This window comes from Myxocyprinus asiaticus, chromosome 3 (assembly GCF_019703515.2).
Source record: "Myxocyprinus asiaticus isolate MX2 ecotype Aquarium Trade chromosome 3, UBuf_Myxa_2, whole genome shotgun sequence".
Taxonomy (NCBI): domain Eukaryota; kingdom Metazoa; phylum Chordata; class Actinopteri; order Cypriniformes; family Catostomidae; genus Myxocyprinus; species Myxocyprinus asiaticus.
The window spans coordinates 48,101,824-48,125,846 of record NC_059346.1 but is presented as its reverse complement, the minus strand read 5'-3'; the positions used below and the strand labels follow the sequence as shown (position 1 = coordinate 48,125,846).

Below are 24,023 nucleotides of genomic sequence, written 5' to 3'. Positions count from 1 at the left end.
CAGCATTGCTTGTATCCTTTGCAGATAAAGCAATCCCAGAATGGATTGCGACGAGACTGGTGAAAAAAATCCGTCCAACATCAGATGAAGAGGAATGTAGATTAAAAATATTTTTATATTCAAGTATTGATTGAAAATAATTCCATCTAATTCACTCGTGTGTGCTATGTGTTGTATGTTTTGTGTTTTTTATCAGAGTATTGCATTGTCAGCTTAGCAACATGCTAACACCAGATTCTTTGGATAAACTGTTATCATTAGTCGAGTCTCTGTTTCCATGCAGCATTTTAATGCAGTATCATAAAATTGGCATTAAAAAAAAGTTTGCCCCGACCAAATGACTGAATTGCCAGTGTGAGCCAGAGCTATCAACTGGTCTGCTGGGGCCAATAGCTCTGGACCTCATGCCGCGAGACCCCGCTGCTTTCCTCTAAAACCCGCCCTTAACCCTCTGGGGTCTGAGGGTGTTTTGGGCCCTGGAGAAGTTTTGATATGCCTTGAAATTTGTCTGATAACACTGTATTCAGCACAATCTGGGCTACAATAATATGTGAACAACATGTATGTACTTGTTTGTATTTTTGAGAAAATAACGTTTATTCGTGGAAAAAATTATTTGAAAAAACAAAAATTATAAGTCACTGAAATAAGGCCTTATATCACATACTAAACATTTGTTCACAAGACTTTTGAGAACTAGATCTTGTAGCCTAGAGTTTTTGCTACAAAATGATGTGAAACCATCCTGATCATTCATTCATACAAAACAATATAGTCATTTAACTTTTGTAAGACACTTTTAGTGTTAGAAAGGCCATATGCGAGGAGGCGTGGATGATCATGAATAATGATGTGATTCACACCTGAGGAGACAAAGACCTCTCCCCTGAGAGAGAATGAATGTGAGGAGACTTAATGATTGTATGTATTGTTTGTAGCTTATTCACAAAATCAAGTTTAAGTTAAAATGCTGATTTTCTAATATGGGCATATTTACAGCACATTTTACACATTTACACCCGAACAGATATTTGCAAGCACAGGCTTCGTTGATGATAATGAGGCAGCATAAACACTAGTTAAAATATAATCTAAACATTCATATTATTGTTATATCATATTACATATCATATTTATATCATACAGCATACAATTTAAATACCTGCTTTAGCCGAAACAACATTTAAATGTAACTAAAACTTGCCTATTAGGACATATTTCAGATTTCAATAATCTGAATCCTGGCTGGCAATAGTCCAACTAGTAAAATATGTCCATGTTTATATAAAATAGCATGTCAACTAATGTAAGTAAAACTAAATGACTTACTCATCTGGAATTGTATCCTCGGCTGGATCAAGTCGCTCTTCAAACGTTCCTCGTCGGAGTCCCGCTCTTCTTCTGAGGAAAATGTGAACTCTTCGTCACTATCCAGGAGCTTCCTCACCTGTGTAGCATGCCATCTTCCAAACGCGCAGGAAAGTGAATGAATCTGATGATGAAACTTGGTGTTTTTAAGGCACTGTTGGGGGCGTTTCCCATTTGCATTGATCGCCTCAGCACATTACCGTATGAATAGCGCGCTCTGCTGGTGGGTGGGATCACATTAGCGATAACGAGCTGAGCCAGGAGAGACTGTACATCGCTTTGTTTCATACAGATTATATTGCAGGAGAATATTTGTTTTAAATTTGATATGTTTCATGTTTGTGTGATCAGTATTCGCAGAGTTTCAGTTCATTTTTATGACGTGTTTCAGAAAGATGCTCGGCTGACAGAGAAGGCTGAAAGCGCACCCTGTTTATTTTCTTTATTTTACAAAAGCACAAGGTTTTGTTGTTATTGTGAGTGTACACAAATAAAAGTAGACCCTTTATAGTTTCTAATGATGTCTTACACTTATCTGTATGCCCAAAAATAACGGAGTATTTTAAGTTGTTTCCGCTGTTATGCAGAAAAAATCCAGCAGGACACGCTGGCGCGTCCGTCGACCCCAGAGGGTTAATAGGCTGCCCCAGTGCCAGTGACACACAACCCGCCCATTTCACAAGCAAGAGGGAATCTCAAGCTCAGGTATCAGACTTTGGAGACTAGCTAGCCCTCACAATGAACATGGTGGAGACTGAAGGTGCCTTTTGTTTGTCTATTTGTCTTGGTGTAAAGTGAGACCTTGGTGTAAAGTGAGACCTGACTCAGCGAAATAGCAATAGCATAGCAATGCACCAACTTTCCAGCTTCCTGATACAGTTGATAATGTAGTTGAGTAGGAATGCCTACTAGAAAACAACAGTACAAAGACTAGGCTACCTCCAGTGATTTAACCATTGTGAGTGTGAATAAGGCCTATGCAGACAGCGAGGCAACTGAGTTTCGGAAAAGAGACATTATTTCTCGGGGCCTGGGTAGCTCAGTGAGTAAAGACGCTGACTACCACTCCTGGAGTTTGCGAGTTTGAATCCCAGGGCATGCTGAGTGACTCCAGCCAGGTCTCCTAAGCAACCAAATTGTCCCGGTTGCTAGGGAGGGTAGAGTCACATGGAGTAACCTCCTCGTGGTTGCTATAATGTGGTTCGTCGGTGGGGCGCGTGGTGAGTTGTGCGTGGATGCCGCGGTGGATGGCGTGATGCCTCCGCACACGCTATGTCTCCGTGGTAACGCGCTCAACAAGCCAAGTGATAAGATGCACGGATTGACGTCTCGGATGCGGAGGCAACTGAGATTCGTCCTTTGCCACCCAGATTGAGGTGTCACTACGCCACCACAAGGACTTAGAGTGCATTGGGAATTGGCCATTGCAAATTGGGGAGAAAAAGGGGGGAGAAAATAAAAATAAAATAAAGAATACATTATTTCTCTGTCTCTCCCTCAGTTTCTTGTTACTAGTTACTGTAAGACTAAATTATTAACTTGTGAATGTTTTCAGTATCCTTCTGGTTTGAAATAGGTCACAGCTCACACACCAGTCACATCAGCATCCACTTGCATCACCCCCGCAGTCAAGGTACACAGCACACACACTCACGCACACATTCAAACACACGTTATGTCAGAACCAGCACACACCCTCTGAGACCATCTGAGACATGCCTTGCAAATGGTTCGGACAGAAGCCACTGGTGTGTGCAGTAATCCCAAGTTTAACTCAGGACTGGCTGATCTTAAATCAGCTGTAAGCCGACATCTACTCCACATACACTATACTTACTTTACCAGCAGTAACCAAACCTACACTCATCTGTTCTTTCTTTCCATTAATACCATGAATCATGATCACCCCGACAGGATGTTTACCTTTCCCTGTATCTGTGGTATTTAGAAATGGGACCACCTTCAGATAGAGGAACAGTTTTAGTGCAATGTCTCATCTAGATGAGGGTTATTGAATTTCCTCTGAGGGAAAGACAGAGAGAAAGAGAGAGAGAGAGAGACGACTTCTGACATGACTGTCGCCATGTATATCGTAAAGCTGCAGTTAGACACTCTGACCGGGTGAGAGTTAGTTGGTTGACTGCTACATGGGGGGTTGTTGGGTCTTCCAGGTCACTGGTGCATGATTGAGTAGGTACGTATGTATGGACAACCACATGAAAATCTTTCTTGACACACATACATAGCCTCAATATACAGTGATTGCACTTTGATGTGCTTAACAAAACCAACCAGTTAGAAGTGCTCAGATTTTCTCTTATGAAAAATTCTTTATTGGTGGTGTTCCGAAGCTATGTTTAAGTGCGGTTGATTTTTGTCTCTGTCATTATTATTACACATATTCATCACAGTGACATGAATATGTCATGGGTACAGTAATAATCTTCAGAAGGGTGAAATTTCACAAAACCATTCAAGAACATGTACAGCTCATATTTCACCCCAAAATCATTACATGAAAAAAATATAAATATAGTTTTGCATAAAGAAAATTGAATCTCATTCTCATTAACGTAATGTGAAGAAAAAGGAGGAAAAAACCCAACCCGGTCACATGGTCTTCCGTTACTATACCTTAATTTTTGCAAAATGATTTTTATGTGGCTCGTATATATTGTGTCATTTTAACACTAGAGGTGCTACAAGAACAATTACTTTTATTTTTATTCACGTTCACACAAATCACGAGTAAAACAGCAGATTATCAGTTCATAAACGCTTATTTTTCACCAAGTTCTTCACACAATGCTATCTTATGGCATCTAAAAACTTGTACTGTTGTGCATGACTTGTAAGGCGATACATTTTAACATTTTAATTTTGCATTACATAACCAACTTACAAGCTTGTTCAAGTGTGATCAAAATGCGCAGTAACTCAATTGATAAAACACTGCACTTGCGATGCAAAGGGACGGGGTACGAGTCCAAAAGAGCATGCGAGTCGACAGGTTAGTCGAAAGTCTCACGTAAGCACCTAAAAATTGTGTGGTTGCTTCAGCAATTGTGTTTTTCATTTCACATTTGCTTTTTATGACACTATCAGTTAGGCTTAGATTTTAGGTTTAGGGTAGGGAGGAGGGTTTTGTTGTTTTAAAACTCGATAGATCATTAACCTTAACAACCTCATCTGTTTGGGAGAAAATGTAACTCTCCTATAGCACCACGCTTTTCACATCAGAAATGCTGCTGTATGTGTAAGGAACCACATATAATTTTCATGAGATCAGGCTGAATAGAAAGTCATTGTGTCTGGACTGGATGAGAATTTGAGGAGAAATGTGCTTAATTTTCATGGAAGTAATGTAATGTAAGAAAATCTCAGTGGTCTTAAAATAGGCTTCAATTTCTATAGGCAAAATATAACTTTAAGAAAAGTATTATTTATTTATTTTTGACATTGTGGTGAAATATGTCCTGCACATTTCTTTGTTAGATTCACCCAGAATCTCTTTTTGGAATGTTAGGCTTCTTATTCATTGTTGTAAAGTATCAGAATATACAATATCATTCACAATGTCACTTGAGTGAGATAACTGGAGCGATCTGCAGAGTTCAGCATAACAACACACACACACATTTTCACACAAATGCTACAGTACAGTGATATTTCAAAGCAGTCTGTTGAAAACCACTTTTTATGTGAAATCTTCAAAAGATGAGAGGGTGTGTATTTTGTGATTGTGTTGCAATTGAATTCATTATAGAAACTGTTAACCACTCAAATGACTGCTGCTTGAATCAGAGCTTTTATTAAATTTCACTTTTCCTCATGCAGTTTTTCATACTTCTGCTGCTCTGAATATTGATTCAGATAAAACGGTTATATTACCGCAAACACGGTCACCGTGGCAACCCAGCATCAGCTAGGGAGAAGCTGAACCTCTGTCTGCGATCTGTCACGGTGCACTAATACTTTTCCTGCCCCTCAGGTGCTGCACACACAGGGAAAGAGGCAATATGATAATTGTGGAGTACTGCTTTTGTTCTTAAAAAACCCTCATTAGGGTGGTTTGATGTGGGATGGGTTCTGCACCCTGCACATGAAAGCAGGGTCTGCTAATGCACTAAAAGCCCCCCTCATTCCCTCAGGACTCACCCACACCCATCCTCAGCCCCTCACATAAAAGGCCAGGACTCCGATACAGTTTCTCTGCCCTCGTTTCGTCCTCCCCCTCTACATCCGTTCACCATCTTTGTGATTCACAGTGTCTGTATCTCTAGTGTCTATGTATGCATATGCAGTAACAGATCTGCATCTCTGAAAAGTTTATTTAGATGTAAGGGAATTGTAGCTCCATCCCTTGCAACAAAGTACTGTGGTTTACTATGATATCACATTCAGTATATGTACCATGGTATTGATAATTACCATATTCTTATACCATGGATCTTCAAGCTAATTAAAAGCAGTGATTCACAACTTGTTTTGCTTTAGGATCCAGATTTTACATTAGAGATCAAGTGCATCATACTACAGTAACCAAAAAAAAAGCTCAATCGACAGCATTTGTAGCATAATATTTATTGCCACAAAAATAAAAACAATTCAACTCATTCCTCATTTTAAAAAGCGCAGTTACAGTTACAGTTAGCAGTTACAATAGAAATGAATGGGGCCAGTCTAAAAACATTAAAATACACACCGTTTCAAAAATATAGTAACAAGACGTAAACATTATACATCTTAACATGATTTTAATGTGATAATCTCTGTTTTACATGATTTTAGTGTGATAAAATTTCTTACAGGGTTTACCAGCTTTGCTTTGTCATGGCAATGAAGTTTTAGTATTAGATATAACTTTACACTGATTAGGTTAGTAAGCGATTTTATCACACTATAATCATGTTGACACAATGTTTACATTTTGTTGTAATACTTTTGAAACAATGTGTATTTTAACATTTTTGGATTGGCCCCATTCACTTCCAATGTATCTTACGGTAACCGTGATTTTTGCTGCTTCTTTTTTTTAAAATAAACCAGGGATGGGTTGAAAAGTAACTGTAAAATCAGTAGTATGCCACAAATGCTTCAAGATCAAGCTTAACTCCTACTGAACCCAGAATATTCCTTTAATATTAACATAAACAGCACTGGCCCAACAATATGCAAAATTATTAACATGACATAGGCAATCTCTAAATATCTCCTAAACTTAAATGGTTTCATGTTCTCTGCAGACAAAAATGTATAGCACAAAACACATTGTTGTAGGTAAAAACCATGTTTCACCTAGCTACAAGTGAAATATTTAATGTTGTTTGTGTTTTTGTTGTTGTTTTTGCTTACCTTGCATAGTTGATTCATGAATTTTTGGGCCCGCAACCTGCTCATATTGGCATCTGCCTAATTTGGCTGGTTTCTACCAAGTGGCAGATGAATGTGCACCAAAATTAATTTTAATTAATTAATTTTATTTATCACACATTATACATTTTTGCACATATACAGTGAAATTCTTTTTTTCACATATCCCAGCTAAGCTGGGGTCAGTGTGCAGGGTCAGCCATGATATGGTGCCCCTGGAGCAGATAGGGTCAAGGGCCTTGCTCAAGGGCCCAACAGTGGCATCTTGGCAGTGCTGGGGCTTGAACCCCTGACCTTCTGATCAGTAACGCAGAGCCTTAACCGCTGAGCCAACCAAAATGCCACCATGGTACTACCAAGTTAGGGGGTCTAAAGAATTAAAACTAATTAAAGGAATAGTTCACTCAAAAATGTCAAAAATCATGACGTTCCAAACCCGTAATACTTTTTTTTGTAATGCGGAACACAAAAGTAGATGTTTTAATGAATATTGTGGTTTGTCCATTCAATACAAAGGCAGTTTATAGCACTCATTTTAAAACAAAGCACCCAAAAGTGTATATTTAAAAAAAAAATCCATGTGGCTTGTGTGTAATTCCAAGTCTTCTTAAGCCATACGATGAGAAACAACCTGAAATCATTTTTCAGTGAAAATCTTGACAGCTGCTGAATTTTTATGAGTGCTATGAGAGACAAGTTCACAATGGCTCTTGCATTGCATTGTTTTTAGCTTTCTCCTTTCTCAGTTTAATATGCTGTAGGTTGATTTCCACAAAAAGTGTACGTAAACACTGTGGCGAGTGGCACTAACAAAACGTTAGCAGCCCGACATAGCAACATCCGCTTAACCAATTGAGAGTTTGGGTGGGTCTGTCTGTTTTCGACTAATAGTGTTCGGTATACCTGTTTGGTCGCTATTTTTGCAATTCTGTTTTTTGCCACTAGTGGCGCAGAAATTACAGACTTCACCTTGAACTATTTTGGCGCCTTTTATTTTGCTGCTACAAGTAGGCTATGCCTGGAGTTGATTGACCTCAATTGGAGGTGTATGGTTAACCATGATCTATTGGCTTGTGCCCAAATATGTCCTCTAATTAATATGCCATTCTCACTCTTTATAAGAAGTTCCTGTCAGTCCATCTATATTTTAAAACATGCTTAGCTGATGTCACTGTGCAGTAAGCTGCATATGCTTCAATCCTTCCACTAACATGAGCTCTTTTTTAGAGTGGTAGCATGTAAACTGCCACATAAACAGTCATTATTATCTCATAAAGTACATTTCTTTGATTATGAAGTTAGTATAAACAGTATGTATAGGATCACTGTGAAGTGGCTTCTCAAAATGGACATGTGTGGTTTAGATATATGTGTGTGGTTACCAGATCACCCCTTCTTGTGTGTCTGTGTGTGTTTCTGGTCAAAATGTCTTGTGCAGAAGTAGTCATTAAGTCTATGAATAACATGTGAGACAAGGTTGTGAACTGAGATTATGATTGAGTGTATGCTACAAGTGTGTATACTTGTGCCTCTGGTGTAGGTTTATTAGTTGATACTCAACTAATACTTTTTCGACTGTATTTGTCAACTGTATTTTCACAGTTTTGTTACTATGTCATATATTTGGGTTACAGGACAATGCCCACTTTCCCGGATGAAGTTTGTCAGGGAATGTATTCATACTCACCTACTAACCTAAAGAACGTACTTTATTAATGTCCAAGAAGCATTCTTAATCAAATCTAATAGCCTATATTCTCTGACAGCATGCAAAATTGGATGTGGCTCAAGATAATTGGGCATTGTGAACTTTTCCTCAGCCACTGCTAAACCTGAGGGCCCTCAAGTGTCAAACTCTTAATAATTACAACAAAGAACCACGTAGAGCAGGACGTCATTTCAAATGAGAGAAGAAATGAAAGAAAAATTGCTATCAGAGGAAGACAGTTCCATTCCCTCATGCATTGTTGTTATCACCCGACAGTCTCATACAAGAGACGCAAGATGAGAAGAAAGACCAAAGCGAGAGAAAAGCATGTCTGCTTTCGTCTAAACTCCCTCTCTCAGCCTTTAGCTTCACCTGTTTAATGAGCATCACTCATTTCATAAGTGATGAAAGAGAGAGCACTTCTAAAGCACTTGCAATTCCCTTTATATGCTAAAGTCGAGTCGATTTATTTATCTATTTTGCTGTACATTTACCAATACTTACTTGCACGCAGATAAGTGCAAGTATCAAAATAAGCTGATATTGGTGTGCAAGGATTTTACTCTTAAAACAGGCCAAAAACTTGAATTTAAAGTCACGATTAAGTGTGGCTCCCTCATTTTCCATTTTTTCTCAAGTGGCTCCAATTTTTCCCAGACATTCTTTCCTCAGAACGATGACGCATAGCCCAAATGAGTCCGCTGCATTTTATCTCCATTTTAAAAATACCCAGTCACAGTGTTTTTACATGCCCTCCTACCACAACCCTCTGGAGACAGAGAGAAAGAGAAGTAGAGTGCTCACACAGCTAAGAACAGCCAACGCATCTTAATCCTTAATTATTTAACTGACGCTGCCGCCGTTTCACTCTGCTGGCTCCTTTTTGACCATTACATTTTCCTCCAAACAGCCGTAGGGTCAAAACTATACCCTCTGATTGAAGGTTATGTAGTATGCAATGAGAACACTGCATGTTGGTCTCAATTTAAAGGCTTGGAGTTCAACTTTAAAATGAATTCTCCATGAATTATTACTTTTTTGTTGGAGCTGTGGTTTAGCCATTAGTGCACACACTCCAACACTGAGTTTAGGTGCTCATATGGGCAAGGCACACTAGAATCTGGCTTGTAACATTTCCTGCTCCTGCTCCTGATTCCTCTCACTATTCCCCTCTTAATAAAAAAGAAGCAACAGGCCAGAAATAAAAAGGAGTTTAGTTTTGTTTTTGAGATTGTCAGTATCCAAGAACGTCAGAAATTCAGTGCTTACTATTTGCTTTTAATGCACTCCTATCGTCTTTCAAACTGAGAAACTTCTGCAATGCGTAGCTTTAAGGCATTTACATATTTCTTTATGCATGCATCAGTAATGTCATCATATATTCCGGTCATATCTCATCATAGTTCCATATGGATTAGCACACAAAGTCCTTCAACAGGATGCAAAACACGAGGTAAAATCTCTGACCGCACACTGATATACACAAACTTGAAAGACCTGCTTCAATACAGACTGTAGGTCTGTGGTGTGTTAGTTAAGTTGAGTTTTCCTTGAACAAGGTAGCATAGCTACAGACAGTAATGATCCCACTGATGTTTTTTAGTTGGTCCAGGCTGGTCTAGGTGGACTACCAGTTGATAGGGCCAAGGTTGAACTGGAAACATCCCAGCTACCATGTTCCAAAACCAACTTGTCCACCTTTAAACTGGCATGACCTGGTTTTCAGATAGGAGAGAAAGACAACTCTGACATACTCTGCTTTGATATACACATTTTTTTGAATCAAACATGGTGAAATTTAGCTTAGATTACTACAAGCTGCAAGCTGAAACCATAATCATGTTAGCCAAAATATTTAATAAACAAATGAACAAATGAGGTAGGTCCTCGTGATGGCACTTTTACTCATCTCAATCCGGGTGGCGGAGGACAAGTCTCAGTTGCCTCTGCTTCTGAGACCGTCAATCCGCACATCTTATCACGTGGCTCATTGTGCATGACACCATGGAGACTCACAGCACGTGGAGGTTCATGCTACTCTCCGCGATCCATGCACAACTTACCACATGCCCCATAGAGTGCGAGAACCCCTAATCGCGACCATGAGGAGGTTACCCCATGTGACTGTACCCTCCCTAGCAAGCGGGCCAATTTGGTTGCTTAGGAGACCTGGCTGGAGTCACTCAGCACGCTCTGGATTCGAACTCGCGATTCCAGGGGTGGTAGTCAGCGTCAATACTCGCCGAGCTACCCAGGCCCCCTGACTGTGGCAATATTTACACTAAATTACATTACATGGCTCCTTACACGTAACACGGCAGTTCCAAGTTGAAAATCCATTGTTTGACGCTAAAAGTTAGATACATTTCTTCCAAACAGGTTAATGCTCTATCAAGTTTTTACAAGACCAACCTCCTAACCCTAAACCTAACCGATAGTGTCACAAAAGGAAATATGATGTGAAAAACACAATTGCTAATTCAACCACATCATTTTGTGGTGCTTTTTTGGCACTTCTGACTCACGTTCCGATGTTCCTTCATGTTGCAAGTGCAGTACTCTATCAGTTGAGCTACTGCACAATTTGATTGCTATCGAACAAGCTAATAAATGTAATGTTATAAATGTGTGAGGATCAGGGCAAAAAGTAAGTACTCATGAATTGATAATCGGCCGTTTTACTCGTGCGAAAGGGAATAAAAGTCATTGTTTTTGAAGCGCCTCTGGTGTTCATTTCTCCAGGAAACCTCTGCAGTATGTAAAATTCATTATATATTAAATGTAGGTATAGTAACGTAGTTCTACGAGAACAGGTAGAAACGAACATGCAAGGGGCGGGGAAAATGTAAAACTTTGTAAATGACGAGCATTCAAATTCTGTGGCCACCGATTCTGTGTTGGCCTGGATATACCTCATGTTCACACACATCTTGAGTAACTGGATGTGCTTAGATGCATGGTGCTGCATTATTTTGTGAGTACACCTGTTTGATCTCCACGTACATCTGACGCAGGTTCCTGCAAGGTTTTCACAAAGAGCAAGTAATACAGTGATTTTTTGTTTTTGTTTTTTTCAGTCTTATTCAATATAAATGAGCTTTAGATGGAGAGAAGGTGGGGTGAGGACAAATGAGTGCAAGACAGAGGAGAGAGCAAAATCAGGTAGAAAATATCGCGTGTGGCTCCAGAGAGCAGCATGAGGACAGTAGATAAAGTACAATCTCACTTCTGCTTACATAACTACACACACATAAGCACCCACACCCACGAGACACGCCAGCCTCAGGCTCCCAATGACATTCTGCTGAGATTACACACAGACTGAGCTCTGTAACAGTAGCGAGAGATGATGAAATTTGTTTTTACCCTGCCAGATAAACTTTAAGGGTGTTTTTGTCTAACTTTTTGTTTGTGGTGTTTTTGAAGTGAGGTAGAGAGTGTGTTATGCCAGGTCAGGTCTTGGTTCATTGTTCTGTTGCTTACAGGGGCTAGTAAACAAAGAATATTACTCCTTTATCTCTCTCTTTCTCTCTTTTCCCATCTTGCATCTGGAGACTGGAAACTGCTCAGTGATAGATTTAACTCATTCACTCCCTTTCTCTCCCTTCCTCCCTCTCTCTCTCTCTCTCCTTTTCTCCTCCCACTCTTTCTTCCCTCTGTCTCTGTGTTTGCTGGAGATCAGATGTTGAGGAGAGTGGAGCAGAGAGGAGCTCAAGAGAGATGCACACAGAGGAGAGAGTTAGTTTAACATCCACTGAAGGATCTAAAGCAGAATTATTTTTGAGATGAGGGTAAAATATGGCAACATCTGATTTTCTCCAGAAATGAGCCCTTTATTTCATTGCGTTAATTTCTCATTAGTAATTTTTTTTAATGACTTTTTATTTATTTATTTAAAGAATTTAAGTATTTAACAAAAGAGAGTTTCATCTTGTGATCAAGCAGAAGGAAGCAAACAGACAAGGAAAAAAAAGCTTGTATTTTATTTTTTTTAAATTCTCTTTGGAAGTTTTTATAAATTTTTTGATGTGAAGAATTTAGGAAGAGTTTGATTTTACGGTTAGGAAACATTCTACCAGTGTTTCGGGAGGTCGTCATCCCCCTCTTTTTCTCCGTGTGTGGATTTGAGAGGGACACACTCAGAATGACAGAGATCGTGGTGACGGACTGTAATCTGAACTCGCTGTGTGAGCGTGTGGAGCAGCACTGTTGCGTGGACGACCCGTCTGCCATCAAAAGACACACCAACACTGGTGCCAAGCTGTGGGGCCGCGTGCGTAGTAAACTGCTCCGACAAAAGGTCACTCTCTCATTCTCTCTCCATCTGTTTCGTTCTCCCTCCACCTTTTGATCTTACTCTCCCCCTCTGATTTCTGTCTGTTTTTTTTCTATATATTTAACTGGATGCCTGTCATTGAATGAAGCTGCTCTTTCAACTTCTCATGTTTTCATGCTCTCTGGTTTGTAGAAAGATGCATCTATACATTTTTAGTGTCTGTTATTTTTTGTCTCTCTGTAGCAGTTAGTGATGTCTTGTAATCTCTGTTCTCCAAACACAGTGTACTCGCTCTTTCTTTTATATATAGTGTGTGTGTGTGTGTGTGTGTGCGGGTTTGGGTGGTTTATGAGGAATTTTTTTTAGGTTACAAACTGGTAAAAAGGGGATTATGCTATAATTGTGGTTTATGAGGACATTTCTAGTGTCCCCATATTTCAAATCGCTTAAACATACTAAACAATGTTTTTTTTGAAAATGTAAGGGTTAGGTATAGGTTTAGGGTTGAGGGATAGCTTCTATAGTTCGAACAGTATAAAAATCATTTTGTTTATGGAGAGTCCTCATAAGGATAGCTGCACCAACATGGGTGGGGGGGTGTGTGTATAAATATATGTATGTATATATCTGTACATATATGTATGTATTCACTGTGTGTGTGTGTGTGTGTGTCTATACACACACACACACACACACACACACACACACACACATACACCGATCAGCCACAACATTAAAACCACCTGCTTAATATTATGTAGGTCCCCCTCGTGCCGCCTAATATATATATATATATATATATATATATATATATATATATTCACTGGCGGCCATAAGTTTGGAATAATGTACAGATTTTGCTCTTATGGAAAGAAATTGGTACTTTTATTCACCAAAGTGGCATTCAACTGATCACAATGTATAGTCAGGACATTAATTAAGTAATAAAAATTACTATTACAATTTGAAAAAAAAATGTTTTTTGAACTACTTCAAACAGTTCTCATCAAAAAATCCTCCACGTGCAGCAATGACAGCTTTGCAGATCCTTGGCATTCTAGCTGTCTGTTTGTCCAGATACTCAGGTGACATTTCACCCCACACTTCCTGTAGCACTTGCCATAGATGTGGCTGTCTTGTTGGGCACTTCTTATGCACCTTACAGTCTAGCTGTTTCAAAAGTGGCTTTTTCTTTGCAATTCTTCCCATAAGGCCAGCACCCCTGAGTCTTCTCTTTACTGTTGTACATGAAACTGGTGTTGAGTGGGTAGAATTCAATGAAGCTGTCAGCTGAGGACATGTGAGGCATCTATTTCTCAAACTAGAGACTCTGATGTACTTATCCTCTTCTTTAGTTGTACATCTGGCCTTCCACATCTCTTTCTGTCCTTGTTAGAGCCAGTTGTCCTTTGTTTTTAAAGACTGTAGTGTACACCTTTGTATGAAATCTTCAGTTATTTTTGGCATTTTCAAGCACTGTATAGCCTTCATTCCTCAAAACAATGATTGACTGACGAGTTTCTAGAGAAAACTGTTTCTTTTTTGCCATTTTTGACCTAATATTGTCCTTAAGACATGCTATTGCATACTGTGGCAACTCAAAAACAAACACAAAGACAATGTTAAGCTTCATTTAATGAACCAAATAGCTTTCAACTGTGTTTGATATAATTGCAAGTGATTTTCTAATTACCAAATTAGTAATTTAGCACGATTACTCAAGGATAAGATGTTGGAGTGATGGCTGCTGGAAATGGGGCCTGTCTAGATTTGATCAAAAATGACTTTTTTCAAATAGTGATAGTGCTGTTTTTTACATCAGAAATGTCCTGTCTATACTTTGTGATCAGTTGAATGCCACTTTGGTGAATTAAAGTACCAATTTCCTTCTGAAACAGCAAAATCTGTACATTATGCCAAACTTTTGGCTGCCAGTGTAAATATGTATGTATATGTGTGTGTGAGTATATGTGTATAAATATGTATGAATGTGTATATGTATGTATGGATAGACAGACAGACTGATTGATGGATTGATGTTAGCTGTTGTAGTGTTGTGCGTGTGCATGTGTGTGCGTGCGTGCGTGTGTGGGCTGGCTGCAGTTAGAGGTTAATTATCACTTTAACCTGCTGTCCTCACAGCCTGTGGCGAGTATCAAACACCTTTTGATGAATGTCATTTAAACAATTTCACTCTTGCCCTACTAAATAATCTTTTATTATTAATTACAATACCCACAATTTCTATGCATTTGCAGGCTCTTACTGTATATTATCAAGTTAGCTGAGATCCAGAGCACTGATTATACTGTAAATGAATCTAGATTTAGTCATAGAATCAACATCTAATATTTCTCAAACAAATTGAGGTTTTGCTCTAGAATAGATCGGGGTATCCCAACAGGGAGTTTGCAAACCCCTAAGGGTTCATGATGGAACTGCAGGGGATTTTTAAGATTTTGATCATGTTAACAATGCAAAATAAAATTATTTAAATAAATGAAACAGTGTTCCTGATATAAATGTGTAAAATTAAATCATCTTGATGCTGTTTTTGCATTGTTACCATCGCCTTTGGCTTGCTTACAGGGACATTAAGGCAACAGTTTCTGTGAAGTTGCTTTTAAACTACATGTACTGTGCAAAAAAAAAAAAAAAAAAAAAAAATATATATATATATATATATATATATATATATATATATATATATATATATATATATAATACTGTACTCTTATGTACAAAAATTAGTAATTAAATGTATATTTAAAAGTAAGAACATTTCTTAAAATCTCATGGGGTACAGCAATAAATGATTGAGATTGTGGAGATTTTATCTCAGCAGCTTTACTGAAAATTGTTAAAAATAATTTAGATCATAAGGGTTGTCAAGACAGGTTGATAACAATGCTGTAGAGGGGTTTAATACTGTAGATCTGTCATTTCTACTTGTATGTCTAACATTGGTGCTTTTCTTGATTGGATTCTGACTTGTATATGGTATGTTACAGCCACATGCTCTAATTCATGGTATCTCGGGATCCACTGAAACTGAATGATCTTCCTTTTGTGATGAGATCAGTGACCTAAAACTATCCATGTAATTATGGGAGTAGGTGTGTATGTGTGACTGAGTGTTCAAGTGCTGATGTGAGTTTGGCAAAATCTAGGCCTCTCCACGTGGGGTATCTGCCCTGCCAGCACTTTGTGCAGTAATTTATGTGCACAGGCTTTCTGGCTGGTAGAACAAAGCAATTCAGTCTCTGCCTCAGCTCTGCTCAGCCGGGTCAATACTCTTCCTGATCTACTGACCCAGTACTGACCATAGAGACTGATTACAGGCAAAATTCCCCAGTTTTACCATACTGAACTGGTCCTAGACCTGTAACACAAATCACTGTGACTCTGTGAAGACAGGATTCAAACAGAGTATGTGCAAACACATGCATAGCTTTCAGTATTAATGGAAAACAAAGAAGGATTCTTGTCTGTCCATGTGTTCAGCACATGCTTTATTATTTCCTGCTCTTTTGAAGCTGCCTTCCTCTTTTCCTTTTGTTTCCTGGTTCCTCGCCCTCTGTTCTTTTTTCCTCCATACACTTGCTAACAAACGTCAGTCTGTATGGATGTGATCTGAAAGTCGTCACATCTGTCAGCTCTGTGGACAGTAGACAAATTGCTATATATTCCTTTATTGAAGAAATTCTGCCTGTAAATCACATACATACTGTATGGACACATGCTGCCTTTGTCTTCCCACAGGTATTGACACATAAAGACTGTCTGTTGAAGGTCAATACATACAGTCATTTATAAACACTCACATTTTCAGACACAGGTGTCATTGTAGGCAGATAATCACTTACTGCCAGTTACCTTTATTTACTAGATTTTTACATTATCTGAAGAAGATGTGAGTTGTGCTTGGTCGTGCAAAACTCGCTAGGGTGTTGTGGGTGTTAGCCAGGTCCCTCCCTCAATGTAAATCTTTGAGATTGTGGTCCGACAGGCAAAAATCATATATTGGATTGCTTTGACAGTTGATAAAACAGTGCAGGACAAATTACACACCAAAGTTTAATACTTAGGGGTTGGGATTTGTTTAAATCTCAAACCTTAAAAGCTATGGTATGCTTCATTTTTTTGTGAGCTTGTGCACAGTTGAGCATTCTAGCCTTTCAAACTTTACTCTGTTTACTCTAGCCCGCACTGACATGGTCAACGCATACACACTACAACTGCTTTGATACACTTTAGTACAGTAAACTCCAGGCACATGCACAGACGACATGCAAAGATGCATACAGGCACGTGAGACTACAAAAACTGGGTTGCACGTGAACAGTCTGCACTAGAACCGTAAACGTAGCAACACGCAAAAACCTGAAGTATATTTAAAGGCAGCGCAAGCTCAATTTTGTGTGTTGTTGTGTTCTGAAATGTGTCAGACCGCAATTCTGAATGCAACGCAAGTACGCATTGCATTTTCTACATTGTCACAAGGGGCGCTATTGTGAAATTAGTGTGAACTTTTCGCTTTTACAGTGAGTTTTGTCTTTCAAACCAACTAATGTCATGGCGTAGCAATAGTTTTAGGAGAATGTTGCTGAGAAAGTACGTTAAAGTCACTATATTAATAGCAACTGAATACTAACACATCCATTTGGCACACACTTTTGAAGGTAACTCTATTGCCCACACTGAGGTTTGTTACTGCCACAATAACCCAAGAACACACACTATGTATGTTCAACCGGACCACTCACTGGCAATGCGTTGGCCAAGCAACAGTATTAGTTATGCTTAACATTATCAAGCAATCTTATTTTGCCCTTGCGATACCTTCCATTTGCACTTTAAAAGGCTTTGAAACGCACTTGATTACTTGTACACCAGTGGCCATTCTCATTGCCTAAACTTTGAATGAGTCTTTGTGCCCTGGAGTGTGTTATTTTTGATTGACTGACTGTGTATGTGTATCTGTGTGAGTGTTTCTTTGATATGGTCATGAATGTTCTCAGTATAGTCTCATGACCTGCTCATAGTGTCTGACCTCTACAGACTCTCTTTCATTTGATAAACGTAAACCTGCAGCTCAGTTTAAGAGAACACACATTCACTTTAACCCCTTTAAGAGGAATGAGCGAACAGAAGGAGCAAAGGTCTATGTGAAAGAAATGTATTATGCACGAGAAGAATATGGCTAATCCCAAGAGATGAACCCATAACTATCCCTCTGTCCAGCCTCTACTGGCACACACATGGGGCTCCTGGTCTCAACATGTTAATAAGTGAACCACTGATGAACCTTGTTGCTCTTTAAAGGCCTTTAAATGCCAGCTATATGCTAATGGCTTCTTTTATCACCCATATAAATCTTCTGCTGCCAGTTTGAGGGCACCAGACCCCTATGAGGGGCCACTGAACCCCCTCAAGCCCTGAACAAGCCCTTGCTTATTGGACTAATGAAGTGTAGGAGGTGAGAGGGTGATGGTGGAGCTTTAGTCATTGGCTGTTGACCTGATTGAGTGAAGTTGGATTTCTTCCCCTTACAGAAAAGTACTGTGGTGGTACCATGGTACATGTTATCATATACATTTACATTTATGCATTTGGCAGATGCTTTTATCCAAAGCAACTTACAGTGCACTTATTACAGGGACAATCCCCCCAGAGCAACCTGGAGTTAAGTGCCTTGCTCAAGGACACAATGGTGGTGACTGTGGGGATCGAACCAGCAACCTTCTTACCAGTTATGTGCTTTAAGCCCACTACACCACCACCACTCTATAAATTGATAATACCATAGTACTTCGATGTAAGGAATATTCTGAGTTCAATACAAGTTAAGCTCAATCAACAGCATTTGTAACATAATGTTGATTACCACGAATAAATAATTTCAACTAGTCCCTCCTTTTCTTTAAAAAAAAAAAAAAAAAAAAAAGTTAAAATCGAGGTTACAGTGAGGCACTTACAGTGGAACTGAACGTAGACTAAATGTTCTCCAATGTATTTTCAGGAATACCATAGCACTTCAGTAGGCACACTAGCAAAAACGTTCCAAAAAGTGCTATGGCACTACCACATTTTTACCATGGCAATACCATGTTTTTTTTTTGGACGTACCATGGTAGTGCCATGATATTCATTGAAGTACCTAAGATTACGGGGTTAAAAACATGCTATAAAATGAATATGGTGATGTTTCATTATCAAAGTACCATGGTATAACCATCACTGTACTATGGTACCACCTCTTTTTTTTTTTTTTTTTTTTTTGTAAGGGCTAATTAAGTAGCTTAATTTTTCATACCTTATATGGAACAGCTTTCAAAAGACTTATGTTCTATATTAAAAGCAATCTACTAACTAACCAAAACATACATACTATATAGAGGACGAAGTTTGTAAGTGGTAACAAAGTTGTATAATGATGGCAGAAGCCTCATTGATGACAACCTTTGAGTCAGCATATTATTGGCATTTCCTGTGTTATTAAATTATGTTTACTGGAAGAGGCCCAGTCCACCCCAGAAGTCCCGATCTGTGACATCCGTCCAATGCATCAGAACACTAAAGCTAACATCAGTCTGACCTCCATTACAACCTCTGAATACCACAGTAATTATGCATTTTTCCCACATCACATACTGAACAAACACACATTTTCACCCTAAAATGCCACAGTCTCTCCAGAGCTGTAACTGCAGACCTTATGCTATAGAGAGATGCATATAGTAGAATAGGCTAGAGTTTGGTGCCTGGTATATTACAAAGTACCATGGTATTACTACCATCACTTTCTGTGGTGGTACCATACTACAGCCTGCTAATACTATGGTACTTTGTAATAGACCGTGGTACTGAATGATTACCATATTCATGTACGATGGTATTTGCATAGTACTCCAATGTACTACAAAGAATACCATGGTACTACCATGGTACATGTCCAAATGCATGTTCGTTTTTTTTTAGCATTATGAAACAGAGCAAAATATTTTATTGAGAGCATGTTGAAAAAAGCTTACGACCGTACCCAAACACACATTTTTGTGTGTGGGCTTTTAAAGTACAAAAAAAAAAAAAAAAAAAAAACCTGGGTCAGTAGATCAGGAAGAGTAAAAAAAAAAAGTTGTGTTTTAGCTGAAAATGCGTGTCTTTGCTCACAACAAGAGTTCCGTTACATTTTCAGCGATGCGCAAAGACTCTGAGGCTTTATTACGCAATACCAAACCCCTTTATGTAAGGAGAACAAGCACAAATTAACACCATCCGCACGAAACAACATCCATCCATTTATACATCTGTCTCCCTGAGTCACCGTCCCAGCACAATGGTTCAAGATCTGTGCACTTACATGGAGCCTTGACTGTTTTGATTAGCATAAATATTGAAGTCTTTATATAAGCAGTAATAAGCAAATGAAGGTCCTTATTCATCTAAACTGCTGGTAATTTAAAAAGGCTTAGAGACAGCTAATTGGTCCAGGAAGGAAATATGTTCAACAGATGTGCAGGGCAGGCAAGACATATTGAGAAAGAATTGGTTAAGTTTATCCTAATCTGGATTCTTCCATAAACTATTTTTAGTTGGATTTCATTCAGATATTCATGACCTCTTTCATCAGTACTTTAATTGAGCCATTAACGTAATCAGAGCATTAAAACACTTACAAAAACATACTAAGCAATTGCAATGGTACAATGATGCTATCAAATGGTAAGTCCTTGGTATTTTTAGCTATATATACAAGTGGTATTGAATGATTTCCATATTGACATTTTCATGGTTCTTCAAAGAATAACATGGTTATTACCATGAAAATAAAAATCAGGGTATACTGTATTACCATGGTGCAATGTCCAAAGAATTTGGTAAAACCATGGGACTCATTTCATAGTCATTTTGTTTGATTGTGTTAATTTAATATATTACTGTAAATGTTTGCCATATGCAATAAGAAAATGAAATACAACAGTATAACATAGGTTTTCTGAACTACACTAAACCGTTTTTTGCATTTAGTATTCACTATTTACTGTTTCTCTTTGTGGGAAAGACAGAGGGAAAGGATGGTGGAAGGGTTTTTTTGTTCAAACTTATGAATTAAATATTTGATTTCTCTTTGATCAAACATAGTCGTGTAATTGCAAGTGAGGAAATAGGCTGTGAGCGTGTTTCTGCAGATTTTACCTGCATTATGTGTCAAAGTCTGTTGTGTGTGAGAGCGAGTGGTGTGATTGGCTAGTGAGGTCAGATTAACCTTCGTTTTGCACGTTTGAGGACAAAACCATTGTATGTGTGTGGCTCTACACTGATGCATAGTGCTTATCCCTAAAGAAAGAAGTACAGTAATCAGGCTTTAAAGTCATATAAACAACACAGACTCTTCTGTGCCACATGTGCATTCCGTATGTACTTCAGTATTTACTATGAATGATGTAATATGTTTTTCCTCTCTTTGTTCTCTGTATGGAGTCTTCTCAGCGTTTAGCACTTGACTCTAGAGAGTGGTGGATAGAGGCCGGCCAGAGAACACTGTGTTGCTGCTCAGAACAGACACCCAGAGAGAGAGAGATGGGGTGGGTGGGTGTTTATGAATGAGGCAACAGGAAATAAGATTAGAGAATATAAATCTTTATCTCCAAAGTTCAGTGCAAGATTTGCTTTCAGTGGCCCTTTCCTCAGCTGAACGTCCACTTACAGTACTGTACAAACCAGTACCATGCTAATGCCATTGTTTTTTGGACATGCACTTTGGTAATACTATAATTTTTTTAACATGCACCATGGTATTAATGTGTGTTTTTATGTGGAACTATGGTAATACCATGTTTTTGGCATGTATTATGGTAATACCATGTTTTATTTTTTTTGTTTGTTTTTTACATAAACCATTTCAATACCATGGTTATTTGAATTTATACCATGGTCTGTTCGTATACTCAATTCTGATTGGCTGGAATGCACGCGGTTCAAACTGTTGTATGCACAGGTAGTTCTGGTCAGTTTTAATCACCGTTCGATATAAATGCGCTGTTTGTAACCCTAGCAACATAACATTACAGAGTAAGCAGAGTGAACTATAGCAACTGAAAACATTTCCTAACCACTTTCATCAGCATAGCTAATACAATGGAATTCAGCTTGTTTTGCACGGAAGGTGATATAAGGAAATCAGGACCTATTAAATGCGTCTATTGCTGTCTGGCAAGGCAATGCAAGACTATTTAAACTGTAATGTATTGTGTATGTTATGTTGCTGTGCTGAAGTGCCACCTATATCCACTAGAGGCCCCCTCGCGCTCGCACATCTCTGACTCAAACGCTGAAGGAGAAGCAAAAAATTTTGTTTACAAAATGCACGCAGCATTTTGCATTGAAGCACTACCGTTCATGGACAAATTGCAATTTCATTCTTAATTCAGTCAATCGTGCAGCCTTGATGGATACCATACCGATGACTCAAAGGTCAAAATCTGCAGGTTCCAGAGTGTTTTGAATGGGTTTCCCTTATCATACAGTAAGTGCTACTTTTACTGTCACTGCCACATTTGTAACATTGGTTTTTCCACATTTATGTGAAAATGACGATGAATAAAAATTAAATAATTTTTTTCTGGAGTGCCAACCCCTCTTCGTTCTGTGGATATTATTACTTCTGGATTGTTCATTTAAATTCACAGTTTTGACCAAGTGAGTGGTAGCACTACTTTTTCTGTAGATATAATGACCCTTAGATAAAATTAACCGTTATTTTTTGTGTTTCCAGTCAAAATTTGCACTGCAGAAAATTTATGACAGCTGTAACTAATAAATTCTGGCAAGTGACCATGATATAAGTGGGATAATCCACAGCTAGGTGTGCATTAAATTATTTTAAATGTACGACGGGAAGGCGAAGAACCGCCCGAGGTGAAGCGCACACCTAGCCATGGATTATCCCTTACATGCATGAAAATATAATGATTTTTGAACATGTTGTTTACCATGATAATACCATTTTACCATGCTGTGGTAATTCCATATTTTTTGAACATGTACCATGGTAATACCATTTTTTATTTTTTATTATATGAAACCATGGTAATACAATTTTTTTTTTTTATTTTTTTTTTTTTATTTTTTTTTTTACATGTATGATGACCAGATAATACTATGTTACTATGGACTATAATACTATAATACTATGGACCAGAAACACATTCTCCTTTTCAAAACTTTTGGATCAGGAAATATAAACCTCAAACTTCACTCTCAGTTCTACAGATTGAGTTCTTAATTCAAACCATTACGGTGCAGAGAAGATCCTTCCTATCTTTGAGAACGTAGAGAAGACTAATGACTGGTGTATGATCTTGAAGGTAGTTGAAGGAGAACAAGTTTCCACTACGACCTTCACCCCATCTCCAACATGATCATCCAGCCTGGCTTATTGGGAATCAATTTAGGATGCTGTTGAAATAATCTCCATAGATATTCAGTTTAGGCTCTTTCATCCCAAACTTTTAAGATTTCCCAAAGGAATGGGCAAAGTGGTGTTTGTGGGGGGATGTGGGGTGAAATCCCCCAGGACTTTTAATAAGAGTCTGGAGGAAAGTACTGGGCAGATGAGGTGACTACAAGATGAGTCTTTGAGAGGGTAAGCCGTTTAGCTGCATTAAAGGATTTTCTAGAAATGTCACGAGCCTGTATGATTCCATACATTATTAATAATGCACTGTGGGAAGCGCCAGAAGGTACTGAAAGAGAGAAGCTCAAGGGTTTTCAGAGTCGGTATCCTTGAGATCTCTATAGCTCTATTCAGACGGCAATTGTTTCTCATGGTGATGTCTGTAAAAGTCAATTTTCATGGCTCCTATGTGATAAAACTCATGCGTCGGATGACAATTAAATCACGGGGGACGAGCGAGACTTTTTGTCAAACACATGATTGAAGTTGCATGCTGTGTCCTTTGTATTTGCATTTACATATGTTTGGAATTACGCTAAAGTGAATGAGGGAAGTGAAAAGCATGAGGGAACCGTACTGCAAAGTGCTGTGGACATTTCCAGTGTGCATTTTCACAAACGGAGCAAGCCAAAATTCTTGTGAAGAGCAATTAAACAATTCAAGAAATTGTAGGGACAAGACTGTTTATCAACGCAGCCAAATAAATCTGTCAGTCGGGGTATGCATGTTCCGTCACCCGCATCACCTCAGTTGTGCCGCTAGCTCACTCTCTCCTAAGTGCACACAAGGAGATATAGAAGCAGCACATATCAAGGACAGTAAAGATAGTTCAAAATGAA

At 38.6% G+C, this 24,023-nt stretch overlaps 1 protein-coding gene across 6 annotated transcripts in view; it reads left to right on the top strand.

Moving 5' to 3' along the window:
• Positions 1–24,023, top strand: part of LOC127421257 (active breakpoint cluster region-related protein) — a 290,552-nt gene that overhangs the window by 247,058 nt on the left and 19,471 nt on the right. The window contains exon 1 of one of the 6 annotated variants that reach the window (XM_051664182.1): positions 12,122–12,749. The exons of the other annotated variants lie outside the window; for them this stretch is intronic. Coding sequence (XP_051520142.1) covers positions 12,594–12,749 — 156 coding nt within the window. The 5' untranslated portion in view covers positions 12,122–12,593. Of the gene's footprint in view, positions 1–12,121; positions 12,750–24,023 lie in introns of those variants that run through there. 6 annotated transcript variants of the gene reach the window in all.